Below are 23,534 nucleotides of genomic sequence, written 5' to 3' on the forward strand. Positions count from 1 at the left end.
CGACAAAATAAAGAGGCAACCAACTGAATGGGAGAAGATTTTTGCAAACAGTGCCTCCTATAAGGGGCTAATATCCAAAATATACAATGAACTCATGCAACTCAACAACAAAAGAACAAATAACCCAGTTGAAAAACGGGCAGAAGACCTGAAGAGACATTTCTCCAAAGAGGACATACAAGTGGCAAATAGACATATGAAAAAATGCTCAACATCACTAATCATCAGAGAAATGCAAATAAAAACCACAATGAGATACCACCTCACCCCAGTCAGAATGGCTATCATCAACAAGACAAATAGTAACAAGTGTTGGAGAGGCTGTGGAGAAAAAGGAACCTCATACACTGTTGGTGGGAATGAAGATTGGTGCAGCTGTTATGGAAGGCAGTGTGGAGGTTCCTCAAAAAATTACGAATAGAATTACCATATGACCCAGCAATTCCTCTCCTGGGTATCTACCCAAAAAATCTGAAAACATTTATAGATAAAGACACGTGTGCTCCAATGTTCATTGCAGCTTTGTTTACGGTGGCCAAGACATGGAAACAACCAAAATGTCCTTCGATAGATGAATGGATAAAGAAGTTGTGGTATATATACACAATGGAATACTATTCGGCGGTAAGAAAAGATGATATAGGAACATTTGTGACAACATGGATGGATATTGAGAGTGTAATGCTTAGCGAAATAAGTCAGACAGAAAAAGTAGAAACCATATGCTTTCACTGATATGTGGGATATAAAACTGAAAACAACAAAGGAACAAGACAAATAAGAAACAAAAACTCATAGACACAGACAATAGTTTAGTGGTTACCAGAGGGTAAGGGGGGTGGGAGGTGGGAGATGAGGATAAGGGGGATCAAATATATGGTGATGGAAGGAGAACTGACTCTGGGTGGTGAACACACAATGAGATTTATAGATGATGTAATACAGAATTGTACACCTGAAATCTATGTGTAATTTTACTAACAATTGTCACCCCAATAAATTTTTAAAAAATAAATAAATAAAAAATGAAAAATAGCAAAGAGCAGCTCTCATACATGATGATCATATTGGCAGATGTCAGTTAGGTCCTACATAGGTTTTCAGTGGGAAGTAACTTATAAGAACAGTCTAAAGCTTCATTTTGGGGGGAGGATCTAGTGCTAGACAAGGGGCTCTAGTTTATGTTTCCATTTTTTTCTCAGAGTACAAGTTGTTTTGTTTTTGTTTTTATTTTTGTTTATATCCCTCTGACTATAGGGTAGGAAGGGTGTGCTAACTTATAATGATGGCAGAGAAAGCTTATAAGAACACCATAATTGCTAATATGATTCCTATTTTCAAGATGAAGAAAGCTCTCTAGTTCTGCTTTGAGAGTTATCACAGGTATTAGGCAAAATGACTTAGAGCAATCTTTTATAATCTCCACCCCCCCAACCCTTGGAAAATAGGAATGGGTGTTCCATTTCAGGCATATGAAACAAATTGGTATCTGTGCAATCTTAGATCACAGAATTTATTTTGCTTTTTCCTTCTATTACAAGATTACTATTAATTGTTTCAGGAATTGTCCTCCTGTCCATCAGTGAAACACAGTACTTCTATAAGTCATTTAGAAATCCTGTAGGGTTTTATTTCTGTTCTTGTTGTTTGTTTGTTTGTTTTGGTTATGGTGATTAGATAATTTGCATACATGTGAACAATCTAGAATGTGTTTTTGAGTTGCAGGCGAGAACAGCAGTTGTTTTTGGTATACAACTTGTCCAGTTGTAAGCCATTAAGTGGTAGGAATCAAGCTTTCTCATCCCAAATTCTGTGCTCTCTGTATACCACTCTGCTAACTCTTACCTTCTTAAGACTTCCAATTTCTGTGCTGCCCACTGATGTCTTAAGAATGTAAGAGAAGGATATGAGTATCTACTGAGCACCTCCTTTGGGCCAAGCATTTTGCTATATGATGGGGACTCATTTAACCCTAGACATCTTTAGGAAGGTGCTATTTTATAGATCAGGAAAAATAGTCTCAAATGAGTAAAAAAAAAAATAGTGACAGTCAAGATTTAAGCTCAGCTACTGTTTTTCGTTTTGTTTTTTTCCATTATATTGCACCATATATATTTAAATTAGTGCCTCATTTCAGTGTTTGAGACCCTCTGGATTTATGTAGTCCAGGAAAGTACCAAATAACAAAACATGTAAACTAGAACAATGTTGTAAAAATTTCATAGTGTAAAACTCAGGCTGCTTTATTTTAGAATGCAATTGCCAGACATTGCCTTGGAATAATTGAAATGAAAAGTGAAAAAATATTAAAACAATGACATTCAATAGTCATAAAATCAAAACATTATGATCATATAGTTAGTGTTTGTTTATTCAATGATATATCATCTCTTTCTGCAGTTTTTTATTGAAAACTTATATCTTGAAAATGTGAGAAAGCATATGAAGGCAAATCAGAGAAAAAAACAAACAAATGTGACTTAATTTTTTAAAAACTTTTATTTCTCTCACTTATTTAAATTGCATGAATGCTAATTTTAATGATGACATGTTTCTGTGCTAATATGCCACATGCAAACCTAGAAAATTGCATTCTAGGATGAAAAATACGATTCATTGTTAAGCCCTCCTTCAGTCTCATTTTGGTAACCCATTCGCTGAATGATGGCCTCTGTCACAAGTTATTTTCATGTATGTGACTTATAAATATTTGGGAATAAAAAAAACGGCCAGCTACCAATAACATCTGACAACTATTCAATAGGTGTTTAAAGGTTAAAATCTCCCAAAGACCTGAGTGTCAAACTCAAGCCATTTATATTCAGTGAATCGCTTTCCTAGCCCAGATCCAATATAGCTACCACCTTCATCTTCAGAAAGGAGTCTTAAATCTACATTTTCTTAAAAGCTTTGTTGTTCTAAAAAAATCCACGGATCCTTCGGCTTCTCAGTCCTCCTAAAGAGCATTGACTAATGTCCTCTCATATGTCACAGAGAGAAATGTTTATGTATCATTTTTCAAAACCACTTTTTTATTCCGGATACACAGTTCCATATTTTGCATCATCAAGATTTCTTATTAATATTTTAAATTCATATTTCTATTTCTTAACTCTCCAAAGTCCAAAGTTCTTTTCCCCTTTAAATACATTTTTCTATAAAAAAAATAGAGTAGTTACTTCAGACAATTGAAGGAGAAAATTTTACTGAACCAGTTGTTTGAGTTCAAGTAGCAAAGCAACTGGTTGGTTGATTGGTACAACTTCCCTTCAATTGCATACAAAATCTCTACACTTTTAATTTCTTCTCCCCACATTTTATGCTATTGTTGTCATACTTTACATCCTTTTATATTGTATATTCACTAATAAATTATTGTAACTGCAGGTATTTTTAATATTATTTTTGAATGGTTACACTAGAGATAAAAGTGATTTACACAACATCACATAGGGTATTCTAAATTTCACTATATGTTTACATTTACCATTGAGTTTTATATTTTTATATGTTTTCATGTTGTTACTTAGTGTCCTTTAATTTTAATTTGAACTTCCTTTAGCCTTTCCTATAAGGCCAGTCTAGCGGTGATGAACTCCCTTAGCGTTTGTTTGTCCGGGAATGTCTTTATCTCACCCTCATTTCTGAAGAACACTTTTTCTGAGTATAGTATTCTTGGCTGACATATTTTTATTTTACCACTTTGAATATTTTATCCCATTCTCTCTTGGTCTGCAAGGTTTTTACAGAGAAATCCACTGATAGCCTTATGGGGGTTCCCTGGTATGTGGTGAGTCATTTTTCTCTTGCTGCTTTCAAAATTCTCTCTTTGTCTTTGAGTTTTAGCATTTTTATTATAAAGTGTCTCAGAGTAATCTTCTTTGCTTTGATCTTGCTTTGGGTCCTTAAAGCTTCCTATATGTGGATGTCCATCTCTCTCCTAAGATTTGGGGATTTTCAGGTGTTATTTCTTTAAATAATCTCTCTGTAAACTCTCTCTCTCTTCTTTTCCTGAAACTCCCATGATGTGACTCTTAGCTTGCTTGATGGTGTCCACAATTCACATATGCTTTCTTCATTCTTTTTCATTCTTTTTTGTTTTTCATTCCTCTGTCTAATTACAAATGTTCTGTCTTCAAGTTCTCTGTTTCTTCTGCATGGCCAAGATTATTTTTGAAGCTATCTGTTGAATTTTTCAGTTTTGTCATAGTGTTTTTCAGCTCCAGTATTTCTGTTTGGTTCTTTCTTATTTTGTTTCTTTATTAAACTTCTCATTTTGTTCATACATTGTTATCCTGGTTTTGTTAAATTGTTTATCTGTGTGTTTTTTATTTCATTGGGTTTCTTTAAAAATTATTATTTTGAATTCTTTGTCAGGCAAATTGTAGGTTTCCATTTCTTTTGAGTTGGTTGCTAGAGCTTTATTAGTTTCCTTTGGTGGTGTAATATTTGCCCGATTCTTCTTTATCCATGTTCTGTTGCATTAGTGTCTGCATTTGAAGGAGCAAACACCTTCTCTAATTTTTACAGACTGATTTTAACAGGTAAACTCTTTCTCCTCTCTGTTCCCCAAACCAATGGGATTGCCTCTAGAATTGCAGTCATGCTGGGTTGGAGCCAGTTTTGAGGCTGTTGCTCAGTCTGTAGTAAGATCCATGGTTAGAAGACTGTTACCAGGGATTCAAGCAGGCAAAAATCCTGTCTGGTCCCTGGGTAGATGGGACTGATTCTAGTATCTTGTTCAGTAGGCTAGCACTTGGACAAGTATCTACTTCAGGATCCACAGTTTGGTCCTTAGTCAGTGGGCCGATTATCTGGTATGTGGATGGGTATGGCTCCTATTAGGTCCCTACAAAGGTTCCTCTCTGTTCCCTGGATGGGTCCCTGAGTGAGCAGGACTGGCTCTAGAACATGGCTGAGAGTACACATCCTAGGAATGTCTTATTTAGCCATCTTGCTGGCATCACTCATGTTTTTCATTTTTTGTGGGCTGTGGCAGTCGGAATCTCTTGAAAGTCATGGAAAGAGTAAATCAATGACTATATTTGAGTTTATGAAAATTATTATAATACGAAGAGTGTGGACACCAGCTATTTTCCATCTCTTCCATGAACAGAATTATAATTGAGGTTTTAAATTACATAAGACAAAATTTAGAGAATAAAGTTAAGAATAACAAATATACTCTTGCGCTACCCTGTTATGATTATTTTTAAGCTGTTTATGAAGTTAAGTTGACTTTGAAAGATCACAGACCTACCCTTTAAAAGGCTTAACATGATTTTGTTTTTTTCCTATAGTTATAAAAATGGCAATTTTTCAAAGTTTCTCCAGTCACATGAAGCTCATACGCATTAAGATTAGTGAATACATGTTTTTATAGATATTTTTAAAAATCTAAGAGATGTTACCCAAGATTCCTATTCAGCTGGTAATTGGGGAAAAAGCAGACACCTTAGAATTCATATGATTTTGAGTCAGAAAACATTGCTGAATTTAGTATGGTATCTAGTATGGTATTTGCAGTCTGGTAACTTTCAAATCAGGAGTTTGCTTCTGGTGGTAAATAAATGCCTAGCCCATTATTGCACCGACATAGACTCTGGGGAAAGAGAGGAATTAGATAACAAGTGTCTCATTGATTTGAGGATGCTGATACATATGCTCGCAAGGCATTTTTTAGCCTCATTTACTACCAGGATAATCTGCATGTGAGCAATTTTTTTTTTTTAATCTGAGAGATATTAGCTTAAATGTTATCAATTCATCCAGATGACATAAAGAGATAAAAAAGTTACTGAGGCCACAGCACCAATTCCTGAGGTTCATTTAAGCTTAACATGGTTAATATATATATATATATATATATATATATATATATATATATATGTATATGTATATGTATATGTATATGTATATGTATATGTATATGTATATATATATATATATATATATATATATATATATATATATATTACTTGAGGCAAGAATCTATCCCCTTTTTGATGAAAGTGTGGATTTTCAGCTATTTTATTTAGAGCACATGCCCTATAAGTATAAGGACCAATTATCATGGAGCTGAAGCTACAGTTTAGGATTTCTGGTGCTCTAGTCAACTGCCTGGCTGCTGACTGCAGTTCCTTGATGTCTTTGAGACCTCTAGATGCCTATACCCTGTTCTAGAGCAGAGTTCCTCAAAGTGGGGTCCCTTGACCAGCATCAGCATCCCTGAAGAGCTTGCTATAAATGCAAATTCTCAGGGCCTTTTTTAGCCCTGCAGAATGAAAAACTCTAGAGGTGGGTCCCAGTAGTCTATATTTTAACAAGCCCTCCAAATTGTTGTCATTTATGCTCCAGTCTAAAAACCACTTTTCCAGAGGAGTTTAGAGGGACTCTAAGGCCTTCCTTTGAGTCACAGTGAGAAACTACAGTTCAAGCCTATTCTAAAGGAGCCTTGCTAAACTCCGACCCCACATTTTCTAGTAATTCCTTGCAGAGTCCATCCAGGCAGTATGGCGTGCATACCACCAAAGCTTTCTTTCCTATGAAATGGCTCAGGTCTTAAGAAAATCTCTACACTAGCTGTAAGATATGAGTCATTTGATACCCAAATGAAAGGCCATTCATTCATTTAATCAACAGATATGTCTGAGCATCTACTAAGCCCTAGTCACATATCTGAGTCAAGGATCTTTTAGTCAAAGAAGGAAGATGTGAGCACAATAATACAATACGTGGGAAAAGTGATCCCCTCCAACTCAGAGAGATCAGACCCAAATTCAAAGGAAACAAACTGCATATTTAGCTGCTGGTTTGTGGGGGTTTTCTTGATTATGGATGGTCATAAGTATTTTTCAAAATGCTGTAAGTATAATCAGTGGTGAGGTTTGGAAAGATAAATTCTGTGACTCGATTTGGAATGGGCCAGAAGGAGAAGGAAACAGAGAAGGAAGACCCACTAAAATATAATTATGTATAACAACTGAGAAATAAGTACAATCTGACCTAGGATGGAAATAGAATCCAAAGGATTTTTACCAGTGAATGGCTATGAGATTGTTGGTAATGAAAAAGGAATAAGTGGAACATGCATATAAAGTTTGGAGACTAAAGAAGTAGGATTGTTATGTTATTAAAATTAAAGTGAAATAAAAGGTGAAGAGCAGAGCTTGAAATGAGAAGCATGTTATTTTGTGAGCATGTTGAATGTAAGTGCAGGCTGAACATTCTAATTAAGGAGTCCAAGTTATAGGTAGAAGTGGAAGACTGTTGTTAGTTCATGAGAAAATAAAAACAGGATTGGACATCTAAATTAGGGAGACATCTACACAGAAGTGATTGTTGATGTTATGGGAAGAAAGGAGACTTTTAAAGGGAAGTGGACTGAGAAACATGAAGCAAGCTATAGAAAACATCTTGAGAAATGACAACATTTATGAGTTGGAAGAGACATCCATGGAAGAGGCAAAGGAACCAGAAACAGAGTGTCTGTAAGCGAAAGTAATATCCAGCTAGAACTTACCAATATTGGGGGACCAGTTGTTTACATTCTTCTGAATAATTAGCACTCTTTTCTTATTGGTGTTCATATTGATCTGACTTTCAAATATTTTTAAGCCTAGGGAAGATGAAGAGCAAAGAATGAGGATCTAGTCAATACACATACCAGATTTGGGCAAATTTCAACAGTTTATAGAACTTTGTGTCATACAGGAAGAGAACAACTTCCAAGAAAGAAAATAGTCCATGCATGAAATCATTCTACAATCTACAGGCTGGCTGAAGGAGCCTTCCCTTTGGCCCATGACCCCTATACTACTCTTAACAACACATTTATCCCCGAGGAATGGACTGTTGACTTGTGTACATCTTCTGCTAGACTGGAAGCTACTGACCAATATTATAAAGGAAGTTTTAGATCTTGTAGGAATGGCATGTAAATATCCAATGAATGGACATTTCAATTAAATAATAACTGGTATAACATAACAACTTAATTATGTGCTGTTTTCTGTGATTTCTTACTCAACTAAGTTTTTACACCAAGAAGATGGTACCACTATATGTGTATAGCTATGTGATAGCAAATATAATTATTATTTTTGGTGAAAATTGAATATTTATAATATATACAGATATATCTTGGCTGAAGAATAAAGAAAATATCAAAATATGACACATTTGGGATGATCATTATTTCCCAAACCTTTTTTTTTTTTTTTTACCTGAAAGATGTTTTTTGTTTTTTTTTTAATCTTTCCATAGCTAAAGGTTTCCTTCCAGGGATCCAATAGTGCAGTTGTTAGTTTCTTATATACCTTTGTTAACTTTAGGTCTAGTAAACAGTTTTATAAGTTTACCCTAACCAGTTATAATCATAGAATGACTTCTAGATAGCTCAAGATTATCAGACTACTAAAATGAACACATTCATATGGATCTCTGGAAGTGAGCTTTAGTGTCCCAGAAGTCAAAAGGAGTGTCTGAATGCCACCCAGAGCAACAGTCAAGGATGTTCCTCTATCTTTGATGTTTTATACCCCACAGGTTTTTAATTTTCTATGCTAAATACAAAGTTAATTTTGTTCTGAAGTTTAGGAGTGTTTCAATCCAACTTGATCTAATAATAGAGTAATATACTGACAATCATCAGGGAAACACAAAAGAGAGCTAAGGATGTTATATTGGCAGACTCAGCATAATGACAATATTTAGAGCTGAGGTGAATTATGAATACTGATATCACATTCTGAAAAGAAAATTGATGAATGCGAGACTATACAGAAGATAAATGACTTCTTGTTCTTAGAAACAAGTGAGAAATTTGGGATGCATACGTCAAAAAAATTAAGATAATGGTGACCATGATAGTGGTCCTCAAATATTTTAAGAGTTTTTCTTTAAGGGGTGGGGGAAGAATGTGGAAAGAAACAGATTTTAGAACGAAGTTTCATTCATTTATATTGTCATTTTCAATTATTATGGTCAAACTGATTAACATGACGAAAAATAATTTGGCAGTATTTTACATGTAAGATACATGAAGATCAGTAAAGTAATATGTTTTTCTATAAAAATTCAGTGTAATATCCTCAGTCCCAAAATCCAAGATCCGACTCCCAGTAAAAAATTAATTATTCCAAGTTTGGTTTTATTTTCTCCCCAACAGAAAATCAGTACAGTTCACACATTCTAAAAACCATTCTTCCGTGGTCAAGGCAGGTGCAGTTTTCTCTTTTTTTTCTTTCAACAGGGTGAAAGACTAAAGGCAGGATTAGTTAACTGCTGTATAATTATTTAGAGTAAGCACATGTATCCAAATATACAGCTTTTATAAGCAATCAAAAATGTTGGAAGTGAACATTTTATTGCTATTTTCATTGATTTTTCTCCTGCTGCCTTTACAACAAAAACAAAATGAAAATCTGACCACTTATACCTCCAAATTAGTGCCAGAATATTTGACATTAATGACTTCTTACTGAAAACTAATGAAGGCTTCTTTCTTTGGTCTCCCGGAAGTGGGACCTTTGGAGATGTTTATGTCAAGAAGTGAATATTTTCATGTCCTATTGTTTTCTTTGTAAAGTAGTGACTTCAATTTTGTAATGTTTTTGACAGACAATAAAGATTATGATGCATACTTATCATACACCAAAGTGGATCCTGACCAGTGGAATCAAGAGACTGGGGAAGAAGAACGCTTTGCTCTTGAAATCCTACCTGATATGCTTGAAAAGCACTATGGATATAAGTTGTTTATACCAGATAGAGATTTAATCCCAACTGGAAGTAAGTTAATATTTCAGTCGAGAATGTGCATATTCTTGTGTCTATCTGTGTAGTCATCACTTTTTAGACAAAATTTTAACTTTTGGTTCTTTACTTCAAAAATTGTATCTGTCAGTTTCTCAAGAAAGGAATGTCATTATGTGTTCATGTGAACCTTAATTGTTGATACCTCTGAGAAGCTACTTCCATTGTTTTTAAAGCATCTCATTTTATTAACCTTGGCATTTAAAGAAAACAAATGAGAGATTTGTACCTGGAAAAAACTATTTCTAACGTTAAAAGAAGCAAAGCCCACATTCTATTCAGAGTGATCATTGGCTATTTTCATCTTCTCAAGATGTTACCCAACAAACACTAATATATGAAAGAGAATCTACCAGGGCTTTCTGGACCACATGTTCAATTTTTTTTTTCATTCTGATAAACCCTTTTCTCTTTTGTAGCGTACATTGAAGATGTAGCAAGGTGTGTAGATCAAAGCAAGCGGCTGATTATTGTCATGACCCCAAATTATGTAGTCAGAAGGGGCTGGAGCATCTTTGAGCTGGAGACCAGACTTCGAAACATGCTTGTGACTGGAGAAATTAAAGTGATACTAATTGAATGCAGTGAACTACGAGGAATTATGAACTACCAGGAGGTGGAGGCCCTGAAGCACACCATCAAGCTCCTGACGGTTATTAAATGGCATGGACCAAAATGCAACAAGTTGAACTCTAAGTTCTGGAAACGTTTACAATATGAAATGCCTTTTAAGAGGATAGAACCCATTACACATGAGCAGGCTTTAGATGTTAGTGAGCAGGGGCCTTTTGGGGAGCTGCAGACTGTCTCGGCCATTTCCATGGCTGCGGCCACCTCCACAGCTCTAGCCACTGCCCATCCAGATCTCCGTTCCACCTTTCACAACACGTACCATTCACAAATGCGTCAGAAACACTACTACCGAAGCTATGAGTATGACGTACCTCCTACCGGCACCCTGCCTCTCACCTCCATAGGAAATCAGCATACCTACTGTAACATCCCTATGACACTCATCAATGGGCAGCGGCCACAGACAAAATCTAGCAGGGAGCAGAATCCAGATGAGGCCCACACAAACAGTGCCATCCTGCCGCTGTTGCCAAGGGAGACCAGTATATCCAGTGTGATTTGGTGACAGAAAAGCAAGGGACACCCTGTCCCGGGAGCTTGAGTAGAATCTGCAGTCCAGTGCCTGGAACTAAATCCTCGACTGCTGCTGTTACAAACATGCATCACAATCTCTAGAACACGAGGAAAAACAGGGTCTTGTACATATGTTTTTTGCAATTTCTTTGTAGCATCAGTGTTCCTGTTTTACCATGTCTCTTATCCATTACATTTTTTGGACTTTGTTTTATATGTCATTGGAATTTGTAAATTTACATTTTTTTAAAGAAGAGACTTATGTATAGATAGAAAACCCTTTTTTGCTTCATTAGTTTAGTTTTAGAATGGGTTTTATTTCCTTTTCTTGATTTTGTTTTGCTTTCAACATTTCCTTGGGGTGCTTGGACAAATCTATCCAAAGGGACAAGGAGCACCGGATCCTCTCTTGGGTTCTGCCTAGGATCAGCAGGGCCATGTGGGCCTTCAGAGAGCAGTGCAACGAATACCAGCATTGCCATTTGGGGGGAGGGGAAAGATGAGAACACTTGTTCATAGGAGGGCCCTGCCAATCAGAGCCCTGAATCTCTTCCTTGTCCCGCCTCATTCCCCACCTCTACCCTTCTAATGGGGGCATGATGTGTAAACTCTAAGGAGGGGTGAGGGTGGGTCTAACTGTCTTAACATTTAATTCACTGCTCGTCAGAATACACTCCAGACCCAAAAGTGTGCTAGTCACTTGACAGTGACTACTACAGAATGCTAAGAAGAGAAGATCGAGGGTATGAAAATGGGGGAGAGAGTATTGTTTCCGTTTTTTAAATGAGTTCATGTACCCTTATATAAATATATATAAATATATATATATATATATAAACATACAACAAAACAAAAGAAACAAAAAAAAAAAAACAAAAAAAAACACACAAAAAAAACCACCAAAAAAATCAAGTCCTATATTTGATCACTTCCTGGAAAGGCATGAATGTGTTTGTGGCTGTTTTTGTTTAATATTCTACTTCCTCTTTTCTCTATATATTTTTTCTGCAAATGAGATTATGTGCAAATGCCAGGCAAGTTAACTCAAAAGGGTGAATCAACACAAGTCAAAATGCAATTTACGTTGAAGGCTTCCAAACCAAAGGGAAGAACAGGATTTGTCATCAAATATGTTTTGTCACCTTGTATTATACAAAATGTTATTTTCTAGAGTCAGAACCAATCTGTGAAACTTATTATGGGGTCTCCTTGTATTTAAATGTTAATTCACTATATTTAATTTTCAATGCTACATTCAGAATCAAGTGTTTGTTTTCAGTTTGTGAATGTAAACAACACTTATTAATATCAAAGTGTTTAAGAACTCAGGAGGTCAAACCTACAGCAATCAGTATTTTCAAAATAAACATTATTTACGCAAAATAGTTTTTAAATTAGGTGAGAAAGTGTTTGAAATAATTAATTTTGCTGTATAAAGAATTACTTTTATTTTAACTGTATAATTCTATCTTTCAGAAACAGAAAGCTGATGCTCCCAGGAAATTCATCCCTACCATATAGCTTTACGTTTGAAATCAGTGACATAATCAACTAATACATATTTACATTGAAGATGATGCAAAATCAGTTGTAAAGGAACTTGCAGAGGGCAAAATTGTTAAAGGGAAATATTACCCAAGTAGCTTTTAGTTTACAAAAATCAATGTGATAGAAACGCTGGTAATAGAACTTACACATTACTTCAGTGATTCTTATAGGAACTTCCATTCCAGTCATCGTCTGTGGGCTCGTGTAGTGACTATTGTATTTTTGGTTTATTCCTACCACCATAATAGAAAACGATTCTATAATTTTGGTCACAATACCAAGGTGAGAGTTGGCCCCCAAACAGTGTAAACTTCAATAGAGATCATTGGGGAGGGAAAAGTGAATTGCAAATGTACGAGAGATGAGTATAAGAATTTTGTAACAATGCAAATGTCTCAGTATTTGTGTGACAATGTAAAGGAGCCGTGGGATGTGCATTGATTTTTATTTGCTTAAAAAAAATGTTTATTTCCCTGACAACTCGCCTGGGTCCTTCTCTACAATCTGTTCTTTATTCCCGTGCTCCCCTTGGACCTGTGACACTTTTTCACAAACCAGAACTGAAGCTGCAAGGACACATAAACTTTAAGGTCAGCTTTGCATGTTGGGTTATTTTCAGAATCCAAGAAGGCCATTGTTTACTTTGTACTATGGACATCTGTCAGGGACTGGTGGCAGTGATCCTCATTGGACCGGACTCCAGACTCCCCCAGTGTTTAGAAAATTGAAAACATAGCAATGGCCTGATTTACTTCATTTTTTGATATTTTTTATTTTTTTAAGTGCACGATGGAAGTGTGGAATAAATGTAGAGGAAATTATCAGACCACAGTCATATTTTAGGCATCTATAGATGTTAATTTAGCTGTCTTGGGAGTACATTTTTTGTTCTATTTTTTGTGTAGATTTAAGCACTTTGAATAGCATGAGGCAGGGATTGATGGGAAATATTTGATACTATCACAGTTTAAGAAACTTTTTTTTCCTCTAATGCTTTGTCATATTTTTAAAAAATGAAATAAATAGAGAAGAAGCTACCTATGGCTTGAGAAACATTCCTCCCAAGTATTCCTCTATCAGCTCCATGTGAGAACAATGAAGGAAACTGTCACGTGATCACGTGCTCTATGTTTAACAAAAGTTATGTTAGAACTCACAATAAAAAGGAAAAAAATGTATTTTCCCTAGTGCTTAGGTTTCATCCTTCTCTTTTTTTGGTGGGGGCTATGGGGGATAATAATATTCTAGCTGTAAAAACACAGCTGAAAGTGTGAATATGTTAGCCAAGCTGAGGGAGAGAATGGGCTTCTGGACTTGGACGTATGTGATGTTTGATATTGCCTGTTTTTCATCCATCACTGCTCAGGCTCCGAGTGACACATTATGGATTCAAGAGTTCATCTGGTTCTTTAATGTAACTTCTACTTGCTGCCTATGAGCGTCCTACCCTTTATACTGGTGCTCAAATCTTTGATAATTTAATTTGTAATCCATCCCTTAGGTCTCCTATGGGCAGAGAAGAAATTTGTATCTCGTGCAGCCAGCTGATTTAAATTTAGATCAATTCTATGAAATAAATCCAAGACACAATGAGTTAAGAGACCTGAACCTACTATATTTCTATATCTGAACACTTGATTGTTCAGTCAACCATTTTGTGTTTATTACTTTCTTTATAATATATGTATTAGAACCCTATCAACTTAATCTTAAATATCTAGATACTGGTTTCTTCCTTATTACTCTATTATTTAGTGTTTCATAACAAGAGAGAATGTTAACTGACAGCCAACCTCTAAATGCTAAGTAAGTTTTATTTATCCTAGAATAGTTGTTAACTTTGACAGACACCATTTATGTAAGTTAAAATCATCATTTCTAGGAAAACATTAATTCATACATTGGTAAATTATTTTCTGATTCTGGAATGATATCCTACTTCTCCTTTTTCCAAGAAGCATTTTTTATATTGTGCTTAATTTCTATATTTTTTAAGTTTAGGTCTTTAGTCCCAAAAGAAAGCTTATTGAAATTCAAAAGAGGCTATTGGTCTTGTACTAATGAAATGACTGAATGGAAGAACTAAGAGAATACACAGACATGGAAGAGGAAACTCCTTTATTGTCTCTAATCTGAACTTGCTTGGTCATTATTCCCATTATTGTCATAGTTGATTAAGAGAGGTGAAATATTATTAAATGGGTTAGAAATCCTACCTACAGACACATATTACCTATTACTGAAGATTTCTCTTAACAATATATACAGTTATTGCAAAGAGATGATGATGCAACTGAGTTCCCTAAAAGGAGAAGCTTGTCAAAGGAAGCAGAGCTATTTCTTGCCTTATCACGAACCCTTTCCATTTTATTTTTCTGAGCAAAGAAAGTACCCAACAGTCAAATTTTGATTATCCTTAACAATAGACCTTAACCTTGGGTTCAGGGACCCCTGGAGTCTATAAAAAGAATTAAAGAAAACAATAAGTCCTTGAAATTCTAGACAAAATTTTGGATGTGAGCAAAATTATGTTTTCCTCAATATGAGTCTCTAAGACATCCATCACCTGCAAAGCTATTGATGTTTGGATTTAGAGCATATTCTTAGAAACTGACATTGAGATAAACCACACCTTGCAGAACTGATATGGCTACGATTCCTCACCTTCATTCATGAAAATTCAGGGGATGCTTATTGTTCTTTTAACAAACCAAGACAGTTCCTCTTCCAACATGACACGACTTATGGGAGACTTGGTTTATAGTGAGGAAAAACTTTGTATGATGATAAGTAATTCAGGCTCAGATAAATGAGGATTGACTTCTTGTTACTATGATAGTTTACTCATTTCTTAATTTACTCAAAAGATAGTTGGGGGGAATGTGAAATCATGTAATTTGGCATGCTGTCTTATTTCATTAAACTTCTTTATGATTTGGGTTTAATCATATTTCCTACAAAATTAAGAAGAATTAATTTAGTATAAGAGTAGAAGAAACAACCATTTGACATGCTTTTCCAAAGGGACCCAGTTTTCTTATGCCAAGATTTAGAATTGGTTATATACTTGGTTTTCAGCAATTGTGCTTTTGCTGGTTTCAGAACTGATGATATGACTTTGGGGCAATATGAAGAATTTTGAGAATAAACTGCAGTGAGGTGGTTATTTAAATTTCACTTTTCACTCGGGATTAGGAACACTGTGAAAGTTTGTGCTATGTTAATAATTAAGATACAAGGAGCTGCAAGACCTAAATTGGAGTAAAGGAGAATGATAATCTTAATCCTAATCTCACATGTTTTGTCATCATTAAACTTCAGTCAGATTCATAGAAAATGCCCAGACTAAAAAGAAGGAACTCAGCTCTAATCTTCCATTGAGTATCATTTCTTCCTTCCAGGCTCAGAATACAAAACATCTCTCCATTACAGACACAAGATATATAAAAGAAAAATTTCCTTCTGCCCTTTGGTAATGTTCCTCTGAATAGTCTGTGAGTCTGCTGACAAACTCATGTTTCTGAATTGTTCATTAAAGTGAGTCAAGTAAGACACTATTGTTTTTCTACCATTCACTACCTTCATTGATGCATCCCCAGGTTCCACAGCCTGAAAAGTATTCTTTTTCTAACAAAGGCAATCACTCTAGGTCATTACACTGTATTCCCCCCACAACTAAATGAATAGAAACCGACACTGCACATGGACTTGAGACTACTACATGTAATATTGATGTTGTGTAAATTTCAATCTTCATAGTCCAGATAACCTTAAGTTTCAAAGGGCATGCTGGTCATTAAAAAAAAAAAGACTTAATGTAAAATGACATATTACATTGTGCATGAACATGTGGCAAAGTAAATTGGATCTATCCTTACTAGTCAATGAGAGACTAAATTTGGGGAGATCAGATGTGAGTGTTTTAGGTTAATTCTCACTGGGATGAAGACATCTTTATGTTAGAATACATGGACAGTTGTCCATATTCTTTGCAGCACATGCTCCTGGTAACTAGAATCCTTAGTGTGTTTTTTCCACCAAAGTAGTGGAGATATGTTCATATAATCTACTATTAAATTGTAAAAACTTTTACATTTTCAGAGTTTGAGGGTTCTCAAATAGGAAAGTGAATATAGTCATTTTCTTCTGCTGGTGTTCAAGTCAAATTTTAAACTCAGACACTCTCAGATATGTTCAACAGTCAGTAAAAAGTGCATTTTACATAGTGTTTCCCTTTAGTTTTGCCTACCCTCTTTGATTTTGTACAATCTAGAATGTATGTAACTCGTGTAGGTGATGGAGGCGCTCCTTTTTTTCTTAGAATACTTACAATTATATATTTGGTTTTGCTTTGACTAGCAATAGGAAAATAGACAAATACAAGTGTAAAAATGAGAAAGTTTAAAATTGAATTATAATTTGTGTTTTATAGTTGTTTCATAAGTCTGTTGCTCTCTATGAGTATGCTCTCTATATATCCTGTAAAAACAAATTTATATGTTACATAGAAATTCAAGAAATTAAATTATTTATTAAGCTACAAATGTTTCTTCTGGTTTCTACCTGATCATAGATGAAAATAAATTAAATAATGTGTTATTGGAACATATGTAAGTACCTTCGTTGATTTGGTAACTCTTGTGATACTTTTCTTTCCCTCTCTATATATGTCTGTATAAGCTTACAACTCTTAGATTTAATTCCTATTATGAGTGTGAAGAAAGGGACTTAAGAAATGTCCAATTGGCTGAACAAAAAGAAAAACTTTGCTAAAAAGTCCACTTACAAGCCCTCTTGTTTTCTTCACTACTGGATTATGGAGAGGTTTGAATCACAAACTTGATCACTTTATTATCACGTTAATTATCTTTTTAATGTTGAAGTCTGCATTTTCCCCTCATTTATTTCATAAAATTCTTTGAGAGGAAGAAATGAAAGGCATTATAACATGTGAGTCCTCTTTGCTGTTTCTCTCTCCCTTTTTCAAAAAAAAATTTTTATTGCGGAATATTGGGGAACAGTGTGTTTCTCCAGGGCCCATCAGCTCCAAGTTGTTGTCCTTCAATCTAGTTGGGGGGGGTGCAGCTCAGCTCCAAGTCCAGTCACTGTTTTCAATCTTTAGTTGCAGGGGACACAGCCCACCATCCCATGCGGGAATTGAACCGGCAACCTTGTTGAGAGCTTCCGCTCTAACCAACTGAGCCATCTGGCCGCCCTCCCTTACTTCTTGAGCCCCAGGTATTTTATTCCTTTCTTTTTAAGGTACTACTCACATAACGACCTTAAAATAAAGTCCCCTCAGGTAGTATTTTAAAGTGACCGAGATCTTTAATCATCTTACTTTTCTACTCTTTTTGCATTTACTTGTTGTGCACAGTCATTCCAAAAGGGAAATGATTTGGGCCTTACTTTTCATTTTATGTTAAAAATAAATAAACAGTATTTATTTTGGGGGGAGGGGAATGGTGGTAAGTCTTTCCATCCCAAGCATAACAAGTGAACAACCATAAACTTCTTAGAATGAATGGGTTGTTTAGGTAGAATTCATATCTTAGAACAACCTTTTAATAAACACTTATCAAAGATGAAGCAGAGCAAAATCATTATGAAAATGGAAGGAATGTTTAAAAAAAAAAACCATAAGGTTAGTTTAGGTTGTATTTCAAAGTAATTAATATATTTAAAATTTTGTAAAGTCATTTCTACCTCAGTAGAGTTTTTCAATGTGAAAAAATAACTTCTACTGAAAAAGTAAAATGTTATATGGATTATGACTCAGTGTATAATTTCCACATTGTATTTTAAATTGTGAAGCATAGGATCTGACCCATTATTAAAAATATCAAGAGTGAACTCTCTATTTGAAGAGCAATTTGGGACTATTGGTGTACCTCACACACACACATAACTCAGGAACTTTCAATTACATTCATATTATTGACAGGTGGTTAAAAGATTGATACTAATGAAACAACTTATTTCTAGAAGTTTCCTAGTTGATATCACATCTATACGTACTGGAAAAATAAAAACAGAAAATGAGGCAAATATTCAGAGAATTAAAATAGCAGTGACCCAAGTACTTGCTGCTGTGGTATTTTTAGTTTTTGTATATGGCCTATAAGAGTCATTCAAACAATTTCCTTGATTAAGCTCAAATTTTCAATCAACATTTAATGCACAGTAATACTGATGTGTGTGGAGGAGGGCAGGGTAAAGTTCTGAAGGGTAGAGAACATCTAAATTTGACCAATAGTTTTGCCAACTTTTTGCCCAAATTAAGGATTTTTTTATCCCAGTGATATGTCAATTGGTTTTAGATGGTACACCAAAGGAGGTTTTTATTTCAATAGTTATATATTTAAAATGTGTTAGGATTTAAAAAAAAAAAAAAACTTAAGTACTACATTAAACTTGACTTTATGGATACTATTTCTAGTTCTGCTTATTTGATAAAATGATATATACATACATGATTTAAATAAAAACATAGGTAAATAGTCTAGGAAAGTTGATATATGGCAAAAGTCATCAAGACTGTTCACGAATGAGTGGATTATGGAAATACTGCTGAAGCAGTCAAACTTCTAACTTCTGGGGGGAAAAAACTAATAAAAGGCAAAACAGCCCCAAGAAGAACATGCAAAAAACCTACATAAACAACAAAAAGAACTGTAAGATTATGAAAATCAATACCTGGTTTAAATTAAACGATGAAATATCTCAGTTCTATCATCCTTGACAAAGAACTGCTTATACAATTATGAACTTGGAAGGAAAACTGGACTCTGAAAATCCGTTCTTAGGTGGTCTCAGGCTGAACAAAGAATTATTTCTCAGCATGCTTTTATAAAATAAAATGAGAAATTGATTGCTAAACATTATAATGTATGAAGAGAAATTATGATTTTTGGCATTCTTGATACTGTGACATAAAGGTGTGATGAGAAGTGAAATACTTCTTTCATAGCATCCTTCTAATGGGCCTACTCGTAATAGTTCTAAAACCTACGTGTACTTAGAATCACCTGGGAAGGTTGGAAAATCTCCAAAGTCTCATAAACTCGGAAGAAACTGGTTTGGGGTTTGTCCCTATTGTTCATTTTATTATTTTTTTTAAATAAACACTGCAGGTGATTCTATAAGAGACAGCCAGAGTTGAAAACAAAACAGGTGGATCTCAAATTTTAGGCTTTAGAAGAATTGCCTGGAAGTCTTGTTAAGAATGGAAATTCAAATGCACTGGAGGGGGGGCGCCCAGAATCTATTTACTTAACAAGCTTCCCAGGTGATTTAAATGTGGATGCTCGCAGACCACTCTTTGACAAGCACAGGTATAGGGTTTGTTGTTTCTGTCATTATAACTGCTGTCACTCTTTGGAATACAAAATTAAAGTTTGCAGAGGATGAATGTCAGCATGAACTGGGTCTTCCTTTTTAAACAACTCCTCCCAATTTGTTCATCAGAACTCACGATGAAGAAGTCCTGGGGGGGAAAAAATGAACTATATAGACAATTACACCTTATTTGAGAATATCTGGGAAACAAGGGGGAAAAAAGGTCTAGTCAAGAAAACCGAGTCCAACTTTGTCATGAAATATATGACTTCAAAAAAGTAATTGCACTATCATAGGAACAAAAGCTAATTAAAAGTCGTATTCACTAAGAACACACCTTCCAAGAGAATATAGGTCTATGGTCACTTCTGTTTCTGTTAAGGAAGAAAAATAGCAAAATTAGAGAGGGATGCCAAAGGTAGTGGTCATGAAAATAAATATCAATACCAAAATTTTTAATTAGTTGGAATTAATTATTTTTCCTCATCAAAAGATGAACTCCAAAGAAGATTTTTCCAAATGTCCTCTAATGTAAGACTCACTTGTAGCATTTGTTAATGGCATAGATAACTGGCTCACACTCTAACACAACTGAATAACAGGAAATGCTTATGATCATGTAATGTGGGGAAACCTATTCTAGTGAATGACAAAGTCCACGCTATATTCATGCAGTGCCAATAAATTTAGTTAATTTTATGTAAGATGATAAGTTAAATGCCTCATCTTGCATTATTTCAGCAAAATAACAACCTACACAACAATGACAAACCAGTTGGTTCTTTATTTCACACTTATTCTGACAATGTATTTCTAGCCACATAGATTTATCTCACTGGACTAATGTTGACCTTTACGTCCCTTGTTATGTCAGGAATGACTGCCAATGATGAGGTTGCTAGCTTTTGTTTCCTAAGACAAATATCTTATTTGATGTCTGATTCTCATAACTAATCACGTCACTGATCCTAAGTGCATATTTCAAGGACATGGCTCCTGTTAGTTGAGAGAAAATATTCTTATACATTCTTTGTGCAGTAGCCACATCAAAGGGTTTCTAGAGAATTAGTTTAAGTTTTTCCACTCATGTTCTAGTTACTTCCACAGTCAATGTAGGCCCTCTTACCATCTAGGGTTTTATAACACTAGAACATCCAAAAAATAATATTCAACAGTAGAATTTTATTGAGTGAAATATAGCCTTTTTTTTATTTCTACACTCACCTGAAGGACACAATGTACTAATTGAGCGTGATGTATTTTCAGAATGTACTCTGGACAGCAACAGTGCAAAACAGAAAACTTTGACCATGTGAAGCATTTAGTGTGTAAATTACATGTGCATGCATGTGTAATGTGTGTGCACTTTCATTAAAAAACATGCACTAACAATGCATTAAAATAAGCTTAATCAAAATATACAGAGGGTGCCAAAAACATGTATACACGTTTGAAGAAAGGAAAAAACTGTATTAAAATTGTAATACTCAATATATACTGATAACAAAAGATGAATACAAGTCATGTGTATACATGTTTTTGGCACCCCAGGTATGTGCTACATAAATAAATAGTTATATGTTTCCATGATATTGCCCTCTATCGGGATACTACCCAATTAATCATTTTTGCAGAAACTAAAAATACCCAGATTTCTGTTCAACTAACTTTTCTTTAAGGACATGCATTTTATCTTAAAGGAGAAAGTCAGTTCATTCTTGCTTTTCCCATAAAAATTCTGTGATTGTTTCCATTTCTCCCTTTTTCCATTATGTGGTAGCCCTGAATTATTTATTTATAAAAAATGGGGAGGTATTGCACTCAGCAACTATCATAAGAAAAGCTTGTGAAAGCACCAAAGTTATTACCATGGGTTTCCTATCTTTCAGTCGATTTTATTTTTTCAGGGCTGTGAAATAACTTATTTTTTCAGATTCCATTTAAATTATGTCCTTAGCAAATAACATGTCCTCAGCAAAGCCTAACTTTAGAAACACAGTTACTGATAAGATTTCTTTTTAGTTTTCTCTTACTTTACAGAATCTGTGCCATCGCTGAAATGAAACGAAAACATAACAGAATTAAGTAAATTTACAACTGACTATCTTATGAATACTGCACTTTAAATATTCTGTGCTATGAGGCGACCTCATATTCGTAGTCATCTTCAAATGGGCATCTAAATAACTTGCTGTGTATTTTCATGAGAAAACTGGACATGCAATGAGAAGTTATAGGAAGAGGATAGCAGAGATTCCTGCTGGCGTAGCATTACAGAAGTAGACATTTGTGTTGATATCTCTAAAGATGTTAACTATGGCTTATAGGTAAGACTCTATAACCAAGTGTATCAAGTATAACATACTCAGCATTTTGTGCTTTCATTTTTAAGAGGGGAAGAGATCACTCACTAAATATGAATGCTGCATATGTTAGTAATAGAGATAGTGATTTTGTAATTTTGATTGCACTTGCCTTAAATTTTTTCCTAAAAGAAGTTATATATATATAAACAAATATAGATGAGGATGGTTAAAGAACATCATTTAAAAATAGGCAAGTTCTGCACTGACTATGCTTTTTTACATAACTTAATACATAATGGCAGAGTATATTTGCCAGATCAATGTAAGGAGTCTATGAGCACATGATAACAGCAGTTTGTATAAAAGCACAAGATGTTCTATGTTTAGATTAAAAACTAACAATGATAACTTTTGGTGTGACTGCTTTAAATTTCAAAAAAGTTGGATGTTTAAAGATAAATTTATTACTTGCACAAGAATATTTTTGTATAATACTGGGAAAGTTTTAAAAAATGGATTTGCTTTATGGAGTGCAATTTCGGAGAAAATAAACAGGGTATGTGTCCAGTTTGTCAAATGTTTTCTTTCAAGATTACTCTTTTGCTGGTTAAATGCGAGGATATGATGACTTGAAATACTTTTTTTTGTGAACTGAACAATACCAACAACAACAACAACACAAAAATAAAGCAATGTGAATAAGTTGCGTATGCAAACTTCTTTTAATCAATACTAGTAGATACTGAAAACAGTAGTGAAGATCCATTTTTTGTGAGTATAGTGCTGGAAATAATTACCGATGTGGTTTGCCATTCAATCCATGAACTTATAATCATTATAAAAAAAATTAAAAAGTGTTTTGTCTTTAGAAAAATTTTTGTTCTTCATGCTTCAGTCTAAAATTATATTTATTTTCTAACATCAAGAACAATAAGACAAGCTAATAGTACCCCAATACTTCTTATTAAATATTTAGCACATCAAAACTAATGTATGAAGAAAGTTCTTGAATTTATAAGAAGTTCTATGCATACCTATTGGTAAATGTATGTCTTGGCCTAAACATGTTATAAGACTTTTGAGGAAGAACATGTTTACAAAAATGGTGTACTGGTTAATATTTATATATGCATTATATATAGGGAAATTATATGTGTATCTATAATCTCCCTCTAATGCACCTATATTTAGTTAGATATTCTGCTTTGAAATCTTATGATAAATGTCACTGTGAATTGATTTAGGGGCTGAGGAGTCTCATAAGGCTAAAAATGTTTCTTGAAGATGAAAATGAGAGGCTATATCACTTAAGAAAACAATAGTCCCGGGTACGATGTGTGGATTTTTCTATATGCTTTTATAAATATTATCCAATAATTG

General features: G+C 34.5%; 1 protein-coding gene across 1 annotated transcript in view; it reads left to right on the forward strand.

Annotated features, from left to right (window-relative positions):
* The window catches only part of IL1RAPL1 (interleukin 1 receptor accessory protein like 1), a 1,306,469-nt gene extending 1,283,526 nt beyond the window's left edge, over positions 1-22,943 (forward strand). Inside the window, exons 10-11 of the mRNA XM_074323621.1 lie at positions 9,622-9,792; positions 10,236-22,943. Coding sequence (XP_074179722.1) covers positions 9,622-9,792; positions 10,236-10,954 — 890 coding nt within the window. The 3' untranslated portion in view covers positions 10,955-22,943. The remainder of the gene's footprint in view (positions 1-9,621; positions 9,793-10,235) is intronic.
* The last annotated feature ends 591 nt before the right edge of the window (positions 22,944-23,534 follow it).

This window comes from Rhinolophus sinicus, chromosome X (genome assembly GCF_036562045.2).
Source record: "Rhinolophus sinicus isolate RSC01 chromosome X, ASM3656204v1, whole genome shotgun sequence".
Taxonomy (NCBI): Eukaryota; Metazoa; Chordata; class Mammalia; order Chiroptera; family Rhinolophidae; genus Rhinolophus; species Rhinolophus sinicus.